This window comes from Oryx dammah, unplaced genomic scaffold, assembly GCF_014754425.2.
Source record: "Oryx dammah isolate SB20612 unplaced genomic scaffold, SCBI_Odam_1.1 HiC_scaffold_9, whole genome shotgun sequence".
In the NCBI taxonomy this organism is placed as follows: domain Eukaryota; kingdom Metazoa; phylum Chordata; class Mammalia; order Artiodactyla; family Bovidae; genus Oryx; species Oryx dammah.
Genome location: NW_024070193.1, coordinates 54,114,888 through 54,133,709, shown reverse-complemented (window position 1 = coordinate 54,133,709; position 18,822 = coordinate 54,114,888). Strand labels below are relative to the sequence as shown.

General features: G+C 37.1%; 1 protein-coding gene across 1 annotated transcript in view; it reads left to right on the top strand.

Annotated features, from left to right (window-relative positions):
- Positions 1–18,822, top strand: part of STT3B (STT3 oligosaccharyltransferase complex catalytic subunit B) — a 100,221-nt gene that overhangs the window by 67,448 nt on the left and 13,951 nt on the right. The window contains exons 5-9 of the mRNA XM_040246325.1: positions 1,095–1,194; positions 9,485–9,583; positions 10,559–10,705; positions 11,785–11,833; positions 15,868–16,022. Of these exons, the coding sequence (XP_040102259.1) occupies positions 1,095–1,194; positions 9,485–9,583; positions 10,559–10,705; positions 11,785–11,833; positions 15,868–16,022 (550 nt within the window). The remainder of the gene's footprint in view (positions 1–1,094; positions 1,195–9,484; positions 9,584–10,558; positions 10,706–11,784; positions 11,834–15,867; positions 16,023–18,822) is intronic.

Below are 18,822 nucleotides of genomic sequence, written 5' to 3'. Positions count from 1 at the left end.
TTCTTATGCTGAAACTTAATGATAAACTTAGGTAACTTTTTTTTGGTTGTTAAACAAATGTCATGAAATTTGTGTTTCCAAATTATTCATGGCCCTTTTAAAGTGGTTAAAGGTTAGGACATATTCTGTGCCTAATTAATGTGTCCTAGGCACGTTGTGCTCAGTAATAGCAAACTTACTCTCTCTCAAGTTTAGACTTAAATTTTAGAAATAACCAGAAGTCCTTCAGGTAGAACTGGAGCTCAACCAGAGGAATGTTGTCTTTGGTGAAACATTGTTAGAATATATGTTAACATATAGTCTCCTAAGGTGACTGTTGATTCAAATGGTTCTATCAAGCTTTTTATTGTTAGAGCACATGTAAGAACTTGATCTTGACAGACCTTATTATTTTTACTGAATTGAATGTTCTTAAAAAATAATAAATTCTGTTGGTCTGGAATAAGCATAATCTTTAGGATCTTTATTAATTTAGACCAGAACATACCGATAAATAGAATTTTTCTAGCTTTGTGATACAGGCTAAACATTAAACTGGGATCCTGGTTTGTATCCATTAGTAGGAAGAAATTTATACCCAAGGTAGCACCTTTTATCTTGAGGATCACAAAGCATATCCAGATCATCAGAGTATTCCTTTTAGTTGAGGTGTTGACTGATGTTAACATCCATTGTTCTTACTCTCTGTAAAGTCTCTTGCAATGTATTTACCATAAAAAATGGGGGAGAGCAAAGGGTTTTTTGTTTTTAAAAGTTTATGATATGTATTCTAAAGTCTGTATCTCTGTGATAGTGTTTTTCTTGCCAATTCACAAACTGTTCTCAGTGTTCTTAATAAGTTTAATTTGACCATTCCTCTAGTGGATATCAGTGGATATAGAAAAGTGTATTGGAATTATGGGATTGTGTTGTTTTAATTATCAATAAAAAACAAAAAGTAGGTTATTTGTATGTTATAGAAAAAATAGGTTATTTTGAAGCATCTCAAAATTGCTGAAAATCCTAGTGTTTATGTTTAGACTTTTGTGGCAGAATTTATCTACTTTAAGAAGCAAATATGTAAATTATTTAACTTAGCATTTCTTTACTCATAGGTCTCTGCTTGGGGTGGTTATGTGTTTATTATCAACCTTATTCCACTGCATGTTTTTGTGTTGTTACTGATGCAGAGATACAGCAAAAGAGTCTACATAGGTAAGTGATTAGACTTCTGATATCTGTCAACTTCTAAGAGGTGTTTCGTATACATTCTTTCATTGTCAGACATTTCTGTTTGGTTGGTATTACCCATGAGTAATAAAGCTAACTCTACAGTGTTTGCCTTTTTGTATTCATAAGGAGGGTTAGGCATTTTTACTGAAGTGTATTATTATCAATTTTTCCTTAATCAGTTTGTTTTGTTTTTGCAAAATAAGTCTCAATTTAATATTTACCAGCCTTTTTTTTTTTAATTTGGGGAAATGATACATACACACTATAAACACACTATTACATTATATATACACACTATTCTAATTCACCTTACTTGCAAGAGACTGAGCATCTTAACAGTTTAATAAGCTTTTGAAAGCCCTTTCTGAATAATATACAGCACACTGTCTTAATCCATTCAAGCTGCTATAACAAAAATGCCACAGACTGGGTAGTTTATAAACAAGAGAAATTTCTCAATTTGGAAGCTAGAAAGCACCAGAATGCTTACATTCTTCTGAGGGCTCTTCTCCTGTTTCTTAGCTTGATACTGTCTCTGTCCCCATATGATAGAAGGAACGAGCCAGCTATCGGCCGCTTTTAAAAGGGTGCTTGTTTCCCGGTGACCTCATTATTTAATCACTTCCCAGAGGCTGCCTCCTAACACCCTTTCCTCGGGTATTGGGTTTATAAACATTCAGACCATAGTGTAGACTGAGGGTTTTTGTCTGCAAGATTTTAATTTGCTCTGCAGGTTTTAGAACACATCTTTAGAATAAGATGCTTAGTAATAGATGGTGTCTTGAATCTTAGAACTCACTTTCTGTGATAGAGACAGAACTTTTATAGGTTGTAGGTTGTATTAATCACAGAGAAGTTGTCATCTGAATCCAGTGTCTTTATAATGAAGTAATATAATTCTATTATAATAATGTTGGAAAACATTAATAAAAATAATAAAGCTGTTTACTTGATTAAAAACATAGTAGTTTGGCAGTTTATCAAAAACTTAGTTACTGTGACCCACAAATCCACTCCTTGGTATATACCCAAGAGAATTGAAAATTACATACTTACACAGAAACTTGTAACGTTCATAGCAGCACTCATTGTTCATAATAGCCAAAAACTGAAGACAACCCACTGTCCATTAACTGGTGAGTGGATAAAATATGGTGTGTCCGTACAGTGGAATGTTGTTCAGCAGTGAAAAGGAATAAAGGTGATACATGCTATATCGTGAACCTTGAAAACATTGTGCTAAGTAAAATAAACCAGACACAAAAGGCCATATATTGTAGGATTCTTTCTGTATAAAATGTCCAGAGGTGGCACATCTATAAAGACAGCAAGCAGGTTAGAGACAGAAAGTTGGTTTAGAGGTTGCCAAGAGTTTGGGGACTAGAGTGACAGCTTATAGATATGGGGTTTCTTGCGGGCGGGGGTTGGGGGATGTTCTAGAATTAAATAGTGGTGATAGTCACACAACTTTGTGACTATAATAACCACTCAGTGGTACATTTTAAAAGGGTGGGGTTTTCTTAGTATGTGTTATATCAGTATTTTTAAAAAGTTAATCTCTGCTAATTAGGTTTATACCCACTTCAGCATACTCTGTAGCAATCACCACTGAAATAGTACATATATGTATCAGGCAGTTCTTACGCACCATGAACTGTCCTAAGGTCTTTGCATGTGTTGAACTCATGGACTCTTTCCAACCTCGCACTGAGGATAGGTCCTGGTAAACAAGAGAAGACGGTTTGCTCAGGATCATGTAGCTCGTAATGGAGCTGAAGCCTAAATGTAGATATTTTGGCTCAATACCCTGTGATGCAAAAATCATTGTAACTGTGTTGCCTACCATATAGACAACTACCTTATTGTAGAAATATATCAACATGTGATTATATATCTCGTTACCCTGAAAACACTGTAAGCCAGCATTGGAATCCAGAAAAGATGATGGATTAAACAATAACTGTGAGCTTTTTGTTTTGGAATGGTATAAGGAAAAAATGTTTTTAAATTAAATGGTTATGGGGAAGAACTGAGAGTTTCTTCGTTTAATTTTAAAAATGTAGGGCCCTAAAAATGTAATGGTCAGGAGGACAGAGTTAGGGAGAAGATTGAGGGATAGACCTTTGTGAAATGCCCCTGAATCAGAAAGAGGAAGAAGAGCTAAAGGAAGTGAAGTTAGATTAGCAAAGTCTAACTTCCCTACCCTCCTCATTTCTATTCAGCTCTAGAAGTTACCAAGGAGCATCATGTTACATTTTTAAATTATATTTCTTTGTTGTTCTTTTTGCTATCCTATGCTTGATTTCATTTTAAGTATCAGTACTAGGTATATTTGCCATTTTTAAAAAATTGTCATTCTGTCTCCATTCAGATGTTTTGCACAAGTCACTTCTTCCTGCTTTTAAAATAGAGCTTGTAAAATAGTAGTTTAAAAGATTCATTCAATACAGTTTGTAATGAACCACATCCTTGAGAAAGAAAAATTATTTTTTCTCTGGTGTATCTGTTAGTCATTATATTTCTCTCTGCTGGTCAAGAAGAATCTGTGGAGGGTTTTTGTTTGTTTTGTTTTTTTGGGGGGGGGGCGGTCTTGTAAGCTGTAATTTCATGTACGTTTCTTACCATCTTTCACTCCCTTTATTTATCAGCATTCACAGTAACCAAACAGTAAAATATCTTTATTAATCAAAGATTTCAACAGTCTTGTAAACCCTTTAATCATATTTATTAATAATAAAGCAAAACTGGTTGAGTTTTAAAGTATTTTCTGTTTCTTTTGGTTAGTGCTGTTGTGGTTGAGAGAGAAAGTGTTTTGCCAGCCCTTTCTATTAAATATCACCCAGGAGATAGAGCGAATCCTAAGGTGATTTCATGGTAGATTAGAGTTAACTGGAATATAATATTCACAAAACCTTTTCTAACTTTATTTACATAAAGGGACGTACAATAGTATTTTAAAAGCATGAAGGGTGCTGTCAACTTAAATTGTGATGCTTTGTCAGGGAGAAAGAAAGTACTTAAAGGTTACTTTGGGGAACAGCAAGAGCTTCTTGAAAACTGGGCATTTCTTTGGTACTCGAATCAGGCCTTTTGGTGCCTTTTATTTTACAGACCAACTCATTTGTGCACCTTAAGCCAAGAACAGTGGTTTGTTTCTTTTCTGTATCAATCTAGTCCCACCCAATACCCTTGAAAAAAGTACTGTAAAAGTGAAAAGATGTTTAGGTTCTGTTTTAGAAGATTACTATTTGTCCCAAATCAAAGAGATTTTCTTTGCTTACAAATAAGCTAACAGGCTTTGCATATATCTTCCTAATGATAATTTGAGGGGAATTCTAACACATTGGAGGTTTGATCTGCAGGAGTAAATTGCCAATAACTATACTTCCACAGGATGGCAGTGTGGTAACATTGTCATGATGTAATGAATGATTTACCACACTATTGGTCTTGTTTGTTTCCTTAGAACTCACTACTTTGATAGAAAGAAAGCTTTATTCTTCTGGTTTAAAGGGTAAAAAAACGTAGGTTAAGATAGATGGATAGAAGGTTGTGAAGATGTAGACCATAGTTTGGTCAAGTTTCAGAGTCTGGAGGAAGAACTGGTGGAGAACGATTGTTCTCTGCGTGTGCTGTGGAGGGTTCTGAGAGTGTCGGAGAATGGTGCAGGTGGTGTTCCGTGCGTCTTCAACGTCCAGGTCAGGAAGCAGAGCTCTCGCCCTCCTTTAAGTTCTTACAGAGCCAGGGTTTTTTCCACCAATGTCGCATGTACTTGCTCCATTGTATTGCGGTAATTTGTGTACATGTGTGATTTTCCAAATTGGATATCTGATTCTTAGAAGGTCAGATTGTATTTTTAGAATGTCTTGACCATAATAGACCATAACTTAATATTTGAATGAATTAAAGAGATAATTTTAAAACATATGGTACAAAGACTTGAGAAAAACACGTTTTCATTTTGCATTGGAGAATGGTTTAAGAATTGAGGGTTACTTCACTATTTCTTCTAGTTTCACTGTTTCTTAATACGTATTGCTAATTCTTATTTTCTGTGTTTAAAAACATGGCTTTGTAAATAGGATTTAAATTAAGCTATGATGATGTATGTCTAATTTTACAGGTTCAAGAAGAAGGGCAGTATTAAGCAAGATGAACTTGGAATTTTCTTTTTTTAACAAAATTCAACTGAGTGAATTTTAAGTATCTAATTGGCTTTATTAATGATTCATAAGTTGGGCAGCATCACTAATCTAGCCAAGTAAGAAAGGAGCTCCAAAGAACCACAGTAAGGGAAAGATTTTTATAGGCAAGACAAGGAATTCATAACCAAAAAAGCCTTTCAGGCTTAGGTAACCTACCTGTGGTGGGGGAGGGAAACGGTCTTTGTGGCAGATTCCCTCCTCTTTCTTTGGGCAGTGGGGGTTAGAAAGGATTACCTGATTGGTGCTGACAGAATATTCCATGCTGACCTAGTAGAATAGTATTCCTGCGGAAGGTTGTGACTGCAGTTAGGATTGGGTATTGAGTCTTGAATTTCAGCACTGCTGACTCCATTTGGGGCCTTTAACAATGGAAATATTTGTGTATTAAAGAGTACTATGAAGTAGAACATACATCCCTCTATGTAAACATCTCAGTATCACTGATCCAAAAAAGATAAAAATAGGGAAGACATGAATCAAGTTCTTTTAAAAAAAAATGGTTATCTTTGGAGTATTGCATTTATCACGTTCATTAGCTTTGAATCATCAGAGTCGGTATAAATAAGTAAGTAGGTATAAATGAGGTTAGTTTGGATAGAGGAATATTTATAGGTAAACTATTGTTGAGAACATGTCTGTTTCTATTAGTTGAAATTTGTTTAACACTAACTCATATTTACAAAGTAATGTGTTTGCAAGTTAAAGTCCCACCTGGCCTTTTTTATATTTCTTGAGATTGAGTTTCTTTTTCTTGAAGCCATCTCCATCACTTTTTTTTATTAACTTGAACTCTAGTGTACCACTTCTTTATAAAGAGTTTTCTTTACCTAATGCAGTGAATGCCTCTGTAGCTGCATGAAACCACTGAAATGAGAATATTAGCAGATTTAGTCTCTTCTTGAATATACCGGGAAAAGTGGAAACAGTAACAGATTTTCTTGGGCTTCAAACTCACTGTGGATAGTTACGGCAGCCATGAAATGAAAGACACTTGTTCTTTGGAAGGAAAGCTATGACAAACCTAGACAGTGTATTAAGAAGCAGAGGTAGTTGGTGAAGTGAAGGCAATTCACTTTGCTGACAAAAGTCTGTCTGGTCAGAGCTATGGTTTTTCCAGTAGTCATGTGTGGATGTGAGAGTTGGACCATAAAGAAGGCTGAGCACTGAAGAAACAATGCTTTTGAGTTGTGGTGTTGGAGAAGACTCTTGAGAGTCCCTTGGACTGCAAGGAGAGGAACAGTCAATCCTAAAAGAAAATCAATCCTGAATATTCATTGGAGGGACTGATATTGAAGCTGAAGCTTCAGTAATTTTGCTACCTGATGTGAAGAGCCAACTCATTGGAAAAGACCCTGATGCTGGGAAAGATTGAAGGCAAAAGGAGAAGAGGGCAGCAGAGGGTGAGATGGTTGAATAGCTTCACCAACTCAATGGACATGAATTTGAGCAAACTTCAGGAGATAGTGAAGAATAGGGAAGCCTGATGCATTGTAGTCCATGGAGTTACAAAGAGTTGACAGGACTTAGTGACTGAATAACAACAACAATTCTTCAAGGTCACAAAATGACGATGTTCCCATTTTTTTCCCTAATTCTGCCTGCTTGACTCTTTGTGCATCTACACAGGCTGATTTGTAAGAGAAACATACTGTATTTGAACACCATCAACCAAAATGGTCGGCAGTTCAAATATATGTGACATCAGTTCAGTCGCTCAGTCGTGTCCGACTCTTTGTGACCCCATGAATCGCAGCACGCCAGGCCTCCCTGTCCATCACCGTCTCCCAGAGTTCACTCAGACTCACATCCATTGAGTCAGTGATGCCATCCAGCTATCTCATCCTCGGTTGTCCCCTTCTCCTCCTGCCCCCAATCCCTCCCAGCATCAGAGTCTTTTCCAATGAGTCAACTCTTCACATGAGGTGGCCAAAGTACTGGACTTTCAGCTTTAGCGTCATTCCTTCCAAAGAACACCCACGGCTGATCTCCTTCAGAATGGACTGGTTGGATCTCCTTGCAGTCAAGGGACTCTCAAGAGTCTTCTCCAACACCACAGTTCAAAAGCGTCAATTCTTCGGTGCTCAGCTTTCTTCACAGTCCAACTCTCACATCCATACATGACCACTGGAAAAACCATAGTTTTGACTAGACGGACCTTTGTTTTCAGTAACGTCTCTGCTTTTTAATATGCTATCTAGGTTGGTCCTAACTTTCCTTCCAAGGAGTAAGCGTCTTTTAACTTCATGGCTGCAGTCACCATCTGCACTGATTTTGGAGCCCCCCAAAATAAAGTCTGACACTGTTTCCACTGTTTCCCCATCTATTTGCTATGAAATGATGGGACCAGATGCCATGATCTTCGTTTTCTGAATGTTGAGCTTTAAGCCAACTTTTTCACTCTCCACTTTCACTTTCATCAAGAGGCTTTTTAGTTCTTTCTGCCATAAGGGTGATGTCATCTGCATATCTGAGGTGATTGATATTTCTCCCGGCAGTCGTGATAACAGCTTGTGCTTCCCCCAGCCCAGTGTTTCTCATGATATACTCTGCATAGAAGTTAAATAAGCAGGGTGACAATATACAGCCTTGACGTACTCCTTTTCCTATTTGGAACCAGTCTGTTGTTCCACGTCCAGTTCTAACTGTTGCTTCCTGACCTGCATATAGGTTTCTCAAGAGGCAGGTCAGGTGGTCTGGTATTCCCATCTCTCTCAGAATTTTCCACAGTTTATCGTGATCCACACAGTCAAGAATTTCTTGTTCATATTTACTTTTATTGCATTTGCGTTCACGTATCTGATTGAGAGTAGTTCTAGTCCAACTAATATGTCTGGAAAGTAGATTGTTGGATGAGTTTGTTCCTCAGGACCCTCTTGACAACCGGTTCTCTGTTAGCTTGAGGTCATCAGAAACTTTATACATTGGTCCTTCCTATTACATCTACTTAAGCTTCTTAGCCTTTTCCTAATACTGTAGTCATCTCTGATCAGACAGCTAAGAAGGCACCTTAACATTTGAAATATTAGCCTATCATTTACCTCATATGGATGGGTTTCTTTTAGCAGTGGATAAGCATTCTCTCTCAGCTGCGTTGGGTAGAGAGAAGTGTGTGCTGTGCTGTACAGTGTGTGGCATACAGATGCGTCTGCTGAACCATTCTCCTGCAGTCTTTTTTTCCTAGTAGAGTACTTTATTTGCCAAGCACTAAATACTGACTATCCTTCATAAGGTGATGTGTATAATAAGCTTTATAAATGGAATATTTTTCACATTTACTTATTTCAGAAGAGTTTTAACTTTTTTTCAAAGTACGTTTTAATTACGACTGTTCCAAATACTTTCACTGTAATGATCTGTGAACACCTTAATGCAAAAACAAGTCCTTCATACAAGCTGTAACCGCCCCCCAGTTTGCCTATACACTTAGGTTGATATAAGCCAAGAATACTACATAGTATGTTCAGTGCAGAAAGCAAATAAGTTTCCTTTATTAGATCCTAATAAATTTGTAACTAATCTGTTTTATGACTTGACCTCTGTGCACTTAGTTCTTTTGTTCTTTAATCATAGAAAACCTAGTAGATGGACATAAAGTTTCTTTAAATTGGTTACATTACTGTACAAAAATATTAGGAGATTATAAAAAGGTTGTGAAATACTTAAAAGCTTTTCAGACTGCAAGCTGCTCATATAGGATAATGATAAGCTTTCATTTGGTCATGCATACTTTGTGTTAATGCTAACAGGAATGGTGTTTACATGCTTCTTGGGTCATGTCAACAGTTGTTAATGATAGACTGAAAAAATTCGATTCCATTTTCAGAAGAAGAAAACAGCACCAGTCTCCTTAAAATAATACTTTTTTTAAATGGCAGAAAATAATTATATGTTTTATAATGTATGATTGATCATCAAATATGTATCAAATAGAATAGTCACTTCAAAATTCTATTAAAATAAGTTCAGTTAAAACTTTGCTAAAAAAATATATGAACATGTATATATCTATGTTTGAAGTACTTAATGGTAATAGTGAATTGTCCTTGTTTCCTATTTTGTCTTTATAGCATATAGCACTTTCTATATTGTGGGCCTAATATTATCCATGCAGATACCTTTTGTGGGATTCCAGCCAATCAGAACAAGTGAACACATGGCAGCTGCAGGTAGGAAAAATATCTATGTTCTTTCTTATAAAGAATCCATGAATGTGTGACTGACTGACCTTCAGTAGAATGAAGGGTTCTTGTGGGGTTTTGTTGTTGTTTCTAATTTTCATTGTATTAGTTCTAAAACATCACCACTGTAAAATATGACCGGAGAATTTATTGAGACTTTCTGATATTGGGCCTCTGAAAGTGCCTGTCTTCCCAGGTATGGCTGTTTTGAGAAGGTAAAACATCCTTTTTTGCCAACACTAAATAACATTTGCTTTGTATAAACAAATATTAAATAGTAATGTATCTGTATATTGAGTTATTATACCACTGAGTTGTCATTTTACCAAATTTAGGTGGAATGGAACATTTCATTTTTATATTCTTTACATCTTACGAAAATATTTTATCCATCCCTACTAACTAGAATTAAGGGCTTTTATATTGATTATAAAGTCACATAATTCTCCCTAAAGCAGAACATTTTGCCATCATTAATCTGGGTCACAGATAACAAGATATAATGAGAGATCTGTGAATAAAACTTCATCAGAGATTTCCACACAAGGTCCATGACCCATAGAAAATCCGTGGGTAGTCATTTTGTTTGTAGCATTTTATAAATATCAGTACATTTAACTTTCTGAGATGATGATGATCCATAGCTTTTATCATCAGATTTTAAGTGAGAATCTTGAACCACACATACCCACCCCAACTATGAACAATAACCATATATTGTTGTTCAGTCACTAAGTCATGTCCCTGTGGACTACAGCACACCAGACTTCTCTGTTCATATATTAGAAAAAAAAATATGTAACAGAATTTTTTGGATGTATTAATTGGTTACCTGTCATTTGACAAAGGAAATGTCAGATCACTGAATTGTACAGGGTATTCTAAGTCTTCCAAATTAATGTTTCTCAGTGTTCTTGGAAAAATACTTCATTGATTACTTACATGAACCTTCTCTTTAATTAGGTGTCTTTGCATTGCTGCAAGCTTATGCTTTCTTGCAGTATCTGAGAGACCGGTTAACAAAACAAGAGTTCCAAACCCTGTTCTTTTTGGGCGTGTCACTAGCTGCAGGTGCTGTGTTCCTTAGTGTCATCTATTTGACTTATACAGGTAGGTGTCATCACCGGTCGGACATGAATATTGTCTCTATGTCATTGCAAAAGGTAAATTCTTTTGCAAGTTTTGTACATGTTCCATTTATCCTAGTAGGTCAGCTGTTGTTTCCTTAGAAACAGTATGAAAACAAGTCAAAGGTTCTAAAATCTGATCAGCACTACAAATTTCTTCTTTTAAACAATATATTTGTTGCTTCAGATTCTGTTAAATCCACATTCTAGCATCCTCTTGATAGATGATTAGGCCCAAACTGTATAAAATTCAAAGTTTCCAGTGTTAACAGCATAGGTTTACCCTCCCTAGTGTGTTATATACTCTGTCTCCTGCTTCTAAACAGCCAACCAGATCAGTTTTCAGTCAGCTGGATTCTTAAGTTACTTTCTTTGCCTGACTTTACCAGTCACTAGAAACAAATCAAATTCTTTCTGAAGGTCTGTCAAATTAATGTACCAGCTTAGCTCGTAAAATCATGAAGAATTAATTGACAGGAGTAAAAGGCACAAATGTTTAAAATCACCTTTGTAATTGATCTAAATTTGGCATGCTGGACACCTCTCACTTTTAAAAATTATCCAGTGCTTTCTTAATATCTTTATTTTACTAGTCAGTCAGAGGTTTAAAAGGATCGGAAAGCTGTCTACAGTGTTTTCAGTCAGCTTGTTGTATTTCTTTGGAAATATAATGCCCATGGGTATTTTTTTAATTTGATCCCTAAGGCTCAGACAGTAAAGAATCTGCCAGCAATGCAGAAGACCCGGGTTCGATCCCTGGGTCAGAAAGACCCCCTGGAGAAGGGAATGGCAACCCACTCCAGTATTCTTGCCTGAGAATTCCATGGACAGAGGATCACAAAGGATCTGTAGGATCACAGAGTTGGACATGACTGAGTGACTTAACGCTACTACTACTATATCTGATGACCAGCTGTGTGAAATACAGTATAACCTTTATTATTTTTTTTTTAAGGCAGTTCTTTTAACATTAGCTTAAAATTAGTCCAAATAATCAGTAAACATAAAACCAATAAAAACAATGAAAGGGCAATGAATTTCCTTTGCATTTTTCCTTCCAAGGTTACATTGCACCATGGAGTGGCAGGTTTTACTCATTGTGGGACACTGGGTAAGTGCAGATAAGTTATTTGCCCTCATGTTATTTAAATATTCTTTTGTCTTCTTTATTGTTAATATCTCTGTCAATACCAGGCAACATTCTAAAATATTTCGCATATACCAGTTGAGTAAATGTTGTATTTTGTCTTTGTTATAATATCCGTTTGGAATTCACCTGTAGTTTGATATGTAAGTCATATTTCTGTTCTTTATGGGCAACTCCTTATTTTTGTTTATTAAAACATTTCAGGTAACGTGCCATTTTAATGATTGATTTTTTTTTTAACCAATGTATTCAAAGTTTCCATCTGTTAGTAATATTTAATTTTTAACCCTTAAGGATAGATTCTATGTTACAAATCCATATGCTGTAGATATGAGAAAAAATTTAATTTTATCTAAGTTTCTTGGTGTTTTTTAACCATCAGATATACTAGAGGATATTTGTAGCATTTTTTAAGAGTACTTTTATTAGATGAGTTAATTTAAAAAAATATTTTTACATTAGCTCAATACTTTTTTTGACTCTAAAAATGTTTTCCTAAGGATAAGAAGATATCTCTTGGTGATAATTGATCTCTCTCCCTTGATTCTGCTATTCTGTTACTCCATGTGGCCCAATAAAAAACCTACCACATTTTATTGAACAGGCCTGCCCTTTGATATAATACCAAAAAGGCCCCTAGTCAAGCCTAATTAAAGGGCATAAGCAAATGATGTATGGGTGGCTGAAGCTAACAGACACAAACTCCCAGAGATCAGCCTTTGCATCACCAGAGAGTTTGAGGGAAAAATCCCAGTTGTAGAAGTTAATTAATTCTGACTAGGTTAAAAATTCTAGGTTAAAATTTTATTAGTCATACTTACTCTTGTTTTCAAACTTATACTTGCCCACTTTGGAATCTTAGGACATTTCAGAGAAAATCTGTCCTGTCCTTTGCATGTCTCTCACCAACCACCTCTGTGCCATCTCTGTGTTAAGAAAGGTATTGCTGCAATTGGATATCTTATTGGATGAGTTATTCTGCTAGTCACACATCCAAAAGGTAATCGAACTCATTGGTGCAAACTTAGGAAGTGCTTGTTCAGTTCAGTCCCTTAGTTGTGTCCAAATCTTTGTGACCCCATGGACTGAAGCATGTCAGGCTTCCCTGTCCATCACCAACCCCCAGAGTTTACTCAAACTCAAGTCCGTTGATTTGGTGATGCCATCCAACCATCTCATCGTCTGTCGTCCCCTTCTCTACCTGCGTTCAATCTTACCCAGCATCAGGGTCTTTTCAAATGAGTCAGCTCTTCGCATCAGGTGGCCAGAGTATTGCAGTTTCAGCATCAGTCCTTCCAGTGAATATTCAGGACTGATCTCCTTTTGGATGGACTGGTTGGATCTTCTTGCACTCCAAGGAACGCTCAAGACTTTTCTCTAACACCACAGTTCAAAAGCATCAGTTCTTCGGTGCTCAGCTTTCTTTATAATCCAACTCTCACATCTATACAAGACTGCTGGAAAAACCATAGCCTTGACTAGACGGACCTTAGTTGGCAAAATAATGTCTCTGCTTTTTAATGTGCTAAGTTGGTCATAACTTTTCATCCAGGGAGCAAGCATCTTAATTTCATGGCTGCAGTCACCATCTGCAGTGATTTTGGAGCCCCCCAAAATAAAGTCTCACTGTTTCCCCATCTGTTTGCCATGAAATGATGAGACCAGATGCCATGATCTTAGTTTTATGAATGTTGAGTTTTAAGTCACCTTTTTCACACTCCTCTTTCACTTTCATCAAGAGGCTCTTTAGTTCTTTACTCTGCCATAAGGGTGCTGTCATCTCCATATCTGAGGTTAGTGGTATTTCTCCTGGCAGTCTTGATTCCAGCTTGTGCTTCATCCAGCCCAGTGTTTCTCATGATGTACTCTGCATATAAGTTAAATAAGCAGGGTGACAATATAGAATCTTGACATACTCCTTTCCCGATTTGGAACTCTCTTGCTTTTTTGATGATCCAGCGGATGTTGGCAGTTTGATCTCTGGTTCCTCTGCCTTTTCTAAATCCAGCTTGAACATCTGGAAGTTCACATACTGTTGAGGCCTGGCTCGGAGAAATTTGAGCATTACTGAGCTAGCGTGTGAGATGAGTGCAATTGTGCGGTAGTTTGAGCATTCTTTGTCATTGCCTTTCTTTGGGATTGGAATGAAAACTGACCTTTTCCAGTCCTGTGGCCACTGCTGAGTTTTCCAAATTTGCTGGCATATTGAGTGCAGCACTTTCACAGCATCTTCTTTGAGGATTTGAAATAGCTCAACTGGAATTCCATCAACTCCACTAGCTTTGTTCATACTGATGCTTCCTAAGGCCCACTTGACTTTGTATTCCAGGATGTCTGGCTCTAGGAGAGTGATCACACCATCATGATTATCTGGGTCATGAAGATCTCTTTTGTATAGTTCTTCTGTGTATTCTTGCCATGTGTCCTTAATATCGTCTGCTTCTGTTAGGTCCATACCATTTTTGTCCTTTATTGTGTCCATCTTTGCATGAAAAGTTCCCTTAGTATCTCTGATTTTCTTGAAGAGATTTCTAGTCTTTCCTAAAACAATTGTATTGTTTCCCTCTATTTCTTTGCATTGATCACTGAAGAAGGCTTTCTTATCTCTCCCTGCTATTCTTTGAAACTCTGAGTTCAAAAGGGTATACCTTTTCTTTTCTCCTTTGCCTTTCATTTCTCTTCTTTTCATAGCTCTTTGTAAGTCCTCCTCAGACAGCCATTTTGCATATCTTTTTCTTGGGGATGATCTTGATCCTGCCTCCTTTGCAATGTCATGAACCTCCGTCCATAGTTCTTCAGGCACTCTTTTCTATCTGATCTAATCCCTTGATTCTATTTGTCACTTCCAGTGTATAATCGTAAGGGATTTGATTTAGATCATACCCAAATAGTCTAGTGATTTTCCCTACTTTCTTCAATTTAAGTCTGAATTTGGCAATAAGGAGTTCATGATCTGAGCTGCAGTCGGCTCCCAGTCTTGTTTTTGCTGACTGTATAGAGCTTCTCCATCTTTGGGTGCAAAGAATATAATCAGTCTGATTTCGGTGTTAACCATCTGCTGATGTCCATGTGTAGTCTTCTCCTGTGTTGTTGGAAGAGGGTGTTTGCTATGACCAGTGCGTTCCCTTGACAAAACTCTTATTAGCCTTTGCCCTGCTTCATTCTGTACTCCGAGGCCAAATTTGCCTGTTACTCCAGGTAGTTCTTGACTTCCTACTTTTGCATTCCAGTCCCCTATAATGAAAAGGACGTCGTGTTTTGCTGTTAGTTCTGTAAAGGACGTCGTGTTTTGCTGTTAGTTCTAGAAGGTTTTGTAGGTCTTCATAGATCTATTAAACTTCAGCTTTTTCAGCATTACTGGTCAGAACATAGACTTGGATTACTGTGATGTTGAATGGTTTGGCTTGGAAACAGACAGATCATTCTGTCATTTTTGAGACTGCATCCAAGTACAGCATTTTTGGACTCTTTTGTTGACTGTGATGGCTACACCATTTCTTCTTAGGGATTCTTGCCGACAGTAGTATATATAATGGTCATCTGAGTTAAATTCACCCATTCCATTCCATTTTAGTTCACTGATTCCAAAAATGTTGATGTTCACTCTTGCCATCACCTGTTTGACCACTTCCAATTTGTTCTGATTCATGGACCTAACATTCCAGGTTCCTATGCAATATTGTTCTTTACAGCATCAGAACAAGTGCCAAAGAAATTCCTATTTGAGCAAGGATTTTTGTGGTAGAAGTCAGAGCCAACACTTTTATAACTGGCCTTAGATAATTCTAATTTTAGGGGGAAGTATGTTGATTTTGGTTTTACCAGTGTGTGTCAGGTTTATATCCACTATAGCAGGTAACATTGGAATGTACTTTTAAGCCAGAAGAGGGAGAGACGGGAACCATATCTATTAGTACAATCAAAGAAAGTTTATTCACCTAGAAGGAACTTCTGTTTTATCATTTAATTTTAAATAACGTTAACTTCTTTAATACCAGGTATGCAAAAATACACATTCCAATTATTGCATCAGTGTCTGAGCATCAACCTACAACTTGGGTATCTTTCTTCTTTGATCTACATATTCTTGTGTGTACCTTCCCAGCAGGCCTGTGGTTCTGCATTAAAAATATCAACGATGAAAGAGTGTTTGGTAAGAGGTTTTTAATATATACTTTGGTTTATTTTTGTTATTGAGATTATCGTTCTACCTTAAAGTTTTGTCATTGCTTGACTTTGCATAAAGGTAAACTTTCCTCTCTTACTTTGCATAAGTGCTTAACCAAGAAAACTTAAGTGAATTTGCATTATATATACTCTTAATTATTAAATTTTGGACTAGTATATAAGCTTTTCATTCAACTTACTGTTTTCTGAGAGGTTAATGTAATGATAGTCTGTGGCTGAGAATTGGAAAATTATAACTTTGTTGACAGAATAGACTTGACTATGTTTTCTCAGTTAATTCTGTCTAAGTAGGAAGGCTTTTGCAGGGGCATCCATGATCCAAAAAATTTCAGTGGAAAGTACATTTTGTAATAGAATAAGAATCACCTGTAAGTAAATATCCTCTTGGCTGATAGATTTGTGTAATTTTCAACCAACAAGACTTAGAATTGCAAACTATTTTAAAGCCATTGTTCAAGATAAAACCTGAAACTGAAAATGGTTTGTAATATGCACAGGGTCACACAAGCAAATATCTTGTACAAGTACATGGCCTGGACCATGCATGACACTCAGAAGTTAGAGTTTCAGAGTGAAGTCAGGAGAGAGAAAATAGCATCTGCATAGGTGCTAACCATAGACGCAGCCTGGTGGGCTGCTGTCTATGGGGTCTCACAGAGTCGGACACGACTGAAGCGACTTAGCAGCAGCAGCAGCAGCAGCAGCGGGTGCTAACCAAAGAATGGCACTCATTCTTTTCTGGTTTATATAGGTCAGTGGACTTTGGAGAAAGCCATGTTAATACTACATCACTCAAGAAGAATTAGCTTAACATATTGCCCCGTTCATGATTTGTGTTGTGTGTCTAACAAAGGGCATGTCTTAGAAAGTACATAGCAGATTTATCCATAATAGCCCCTAGTTAGAAACATTCCAAAGGTTATCAGCAGTAGAAAAAAAGAGATTCTTATGCATTTTAGAGTGGAATACAGCACAACAATTAATACAAGAATAGCATGGGTAAACAAGACAGTACAAAAGAGAATATTTTTATATAATTTTATTTCTATAAAGTTTAAGAATAAGGAAGCATCACTACAAACAAAGCTTGTGGAGGTGATGGAATTCTAGCTGAGCTATTTCAAACCCTAAAAGATGATGCTGTTAAAGTGCCACGCTCAGTATGCCAGCAAATTTGGAAAACCCAGCAGAGGCCACAGGACTGGAAAAGGTCAGTTTTCATTCCAGTCCCAAAGAAAGGCAATGCCAAAGAATGCTCAGACTACTGCACAGTTGCACTCATCTCACACACTGGCAAAGTAATGCTCAAAATTCTCCAAGATAGGCTTCAGCAGTACATGAACTGAGAACTTCCAGATGTTCAAGCTGAATTTAGAAAAGGTACAACCAGATCAAATTGCTAACATGTGTTGGATCATAGAAAAGGCAAGAGAATCCCAGAAAAATATCTGCTTCGTTGACTTTGCTCAAGCCTTTGACTGTGTGGATTATAACAAACTGTGGAAAATTCTTCAAGAGATGGGAATACCAGACCACCTGACCTGCCTCCTGAGAAATCTGTATGCAGGTCAAGAAGCAACAGTTAGAACTAGACGTGGAACAATGGACTGGTTCCAAGTTGAGAAAGGAGTACGTCCAGGGTGTACATTGTCACCTTGCTTATTTAACTTATATGCAGAGTACATCATGAGAAATGCCAGACTGGATGAAGCGCAAGCTGGAATCAAGATTGCTGGGAGAAATATCAATAACCTCAGAGAGGCAGATGATACCACCCTTTTGGCAGAAAGCAAAGAACTAAAGAGCCTCTTGGTGAAAGAGAAGAGCGAAAAATCTGGTTTAAAACTCAACATTCAAAAAACAAAGATCATGGCATCCAGTCCCATCACTTCATGTCAAATAGATGGGGAAATAGTGGGCTTCAAAATCTCTGCAGATGGTGGCTTCAGCCATGTTACTTTCATAAAAGGCACTTGTTCCTTGGAAGGAAAGCTGTGGCAAACCTAGACAGCATATTAAAAAGCAGAGACATTCCTTTGCTGGCAAAGGCCCATCTAGTCAAAGCTATGGTTCTTCCAATAGTCATCTATGGATGTGAGAGTTGGGCCTTAAAGAAAGCTGAGCGTTGAAGAATTGATGCTTTCAAGCTGTGGTGTTAGAGAAGACTCCTGAAAATCCTTTGGACTGGAAGGTCAAACCAGTCAATCCTTAAAGGAAATAAATCTTGAATATTCATTGGAAGGACTGATGCTGAAGCTTAAGCTCCAGTACTTTGGCCACATGATGTGAAGGACTGACTCATTGGAAAAGACCCTGATGCTGGGAAAGATTGAAGGCAGGAAGAGAAGGGGATGACAGAGGACGAGATGGTTGGCTGGTGTCACTGACTTGATGGATAGGAGTTTCAGCAAGCTGCGGGAGTTGGTGATGGATAGGGAAGCCTGGCTTGCTGCAGTCCATGAGGTCACAAAGATTCGGACACAACTGAGCAACTGAACTGAACTAACAATAAGGAAAGTTAAATTATTGCTTTAAAAGTTCAAATAGTGATTACCTGTTTCATGGAAGAGTGTAGTGGTTATTGACTAGGAAGAGGCATGAGGGCTTCTCCTGAGGAGGGATACAGATGTTTTGTGTATGGGTGGCAATTACATAGGTATATGCATATAAAAATTCACTGAGATAAACAATATTGTATAGTAAATGTATTTTTTAGTCAGGAAAAAAATATGAATCGTTTCAAGTGAGATGGGCACTCAGATGAC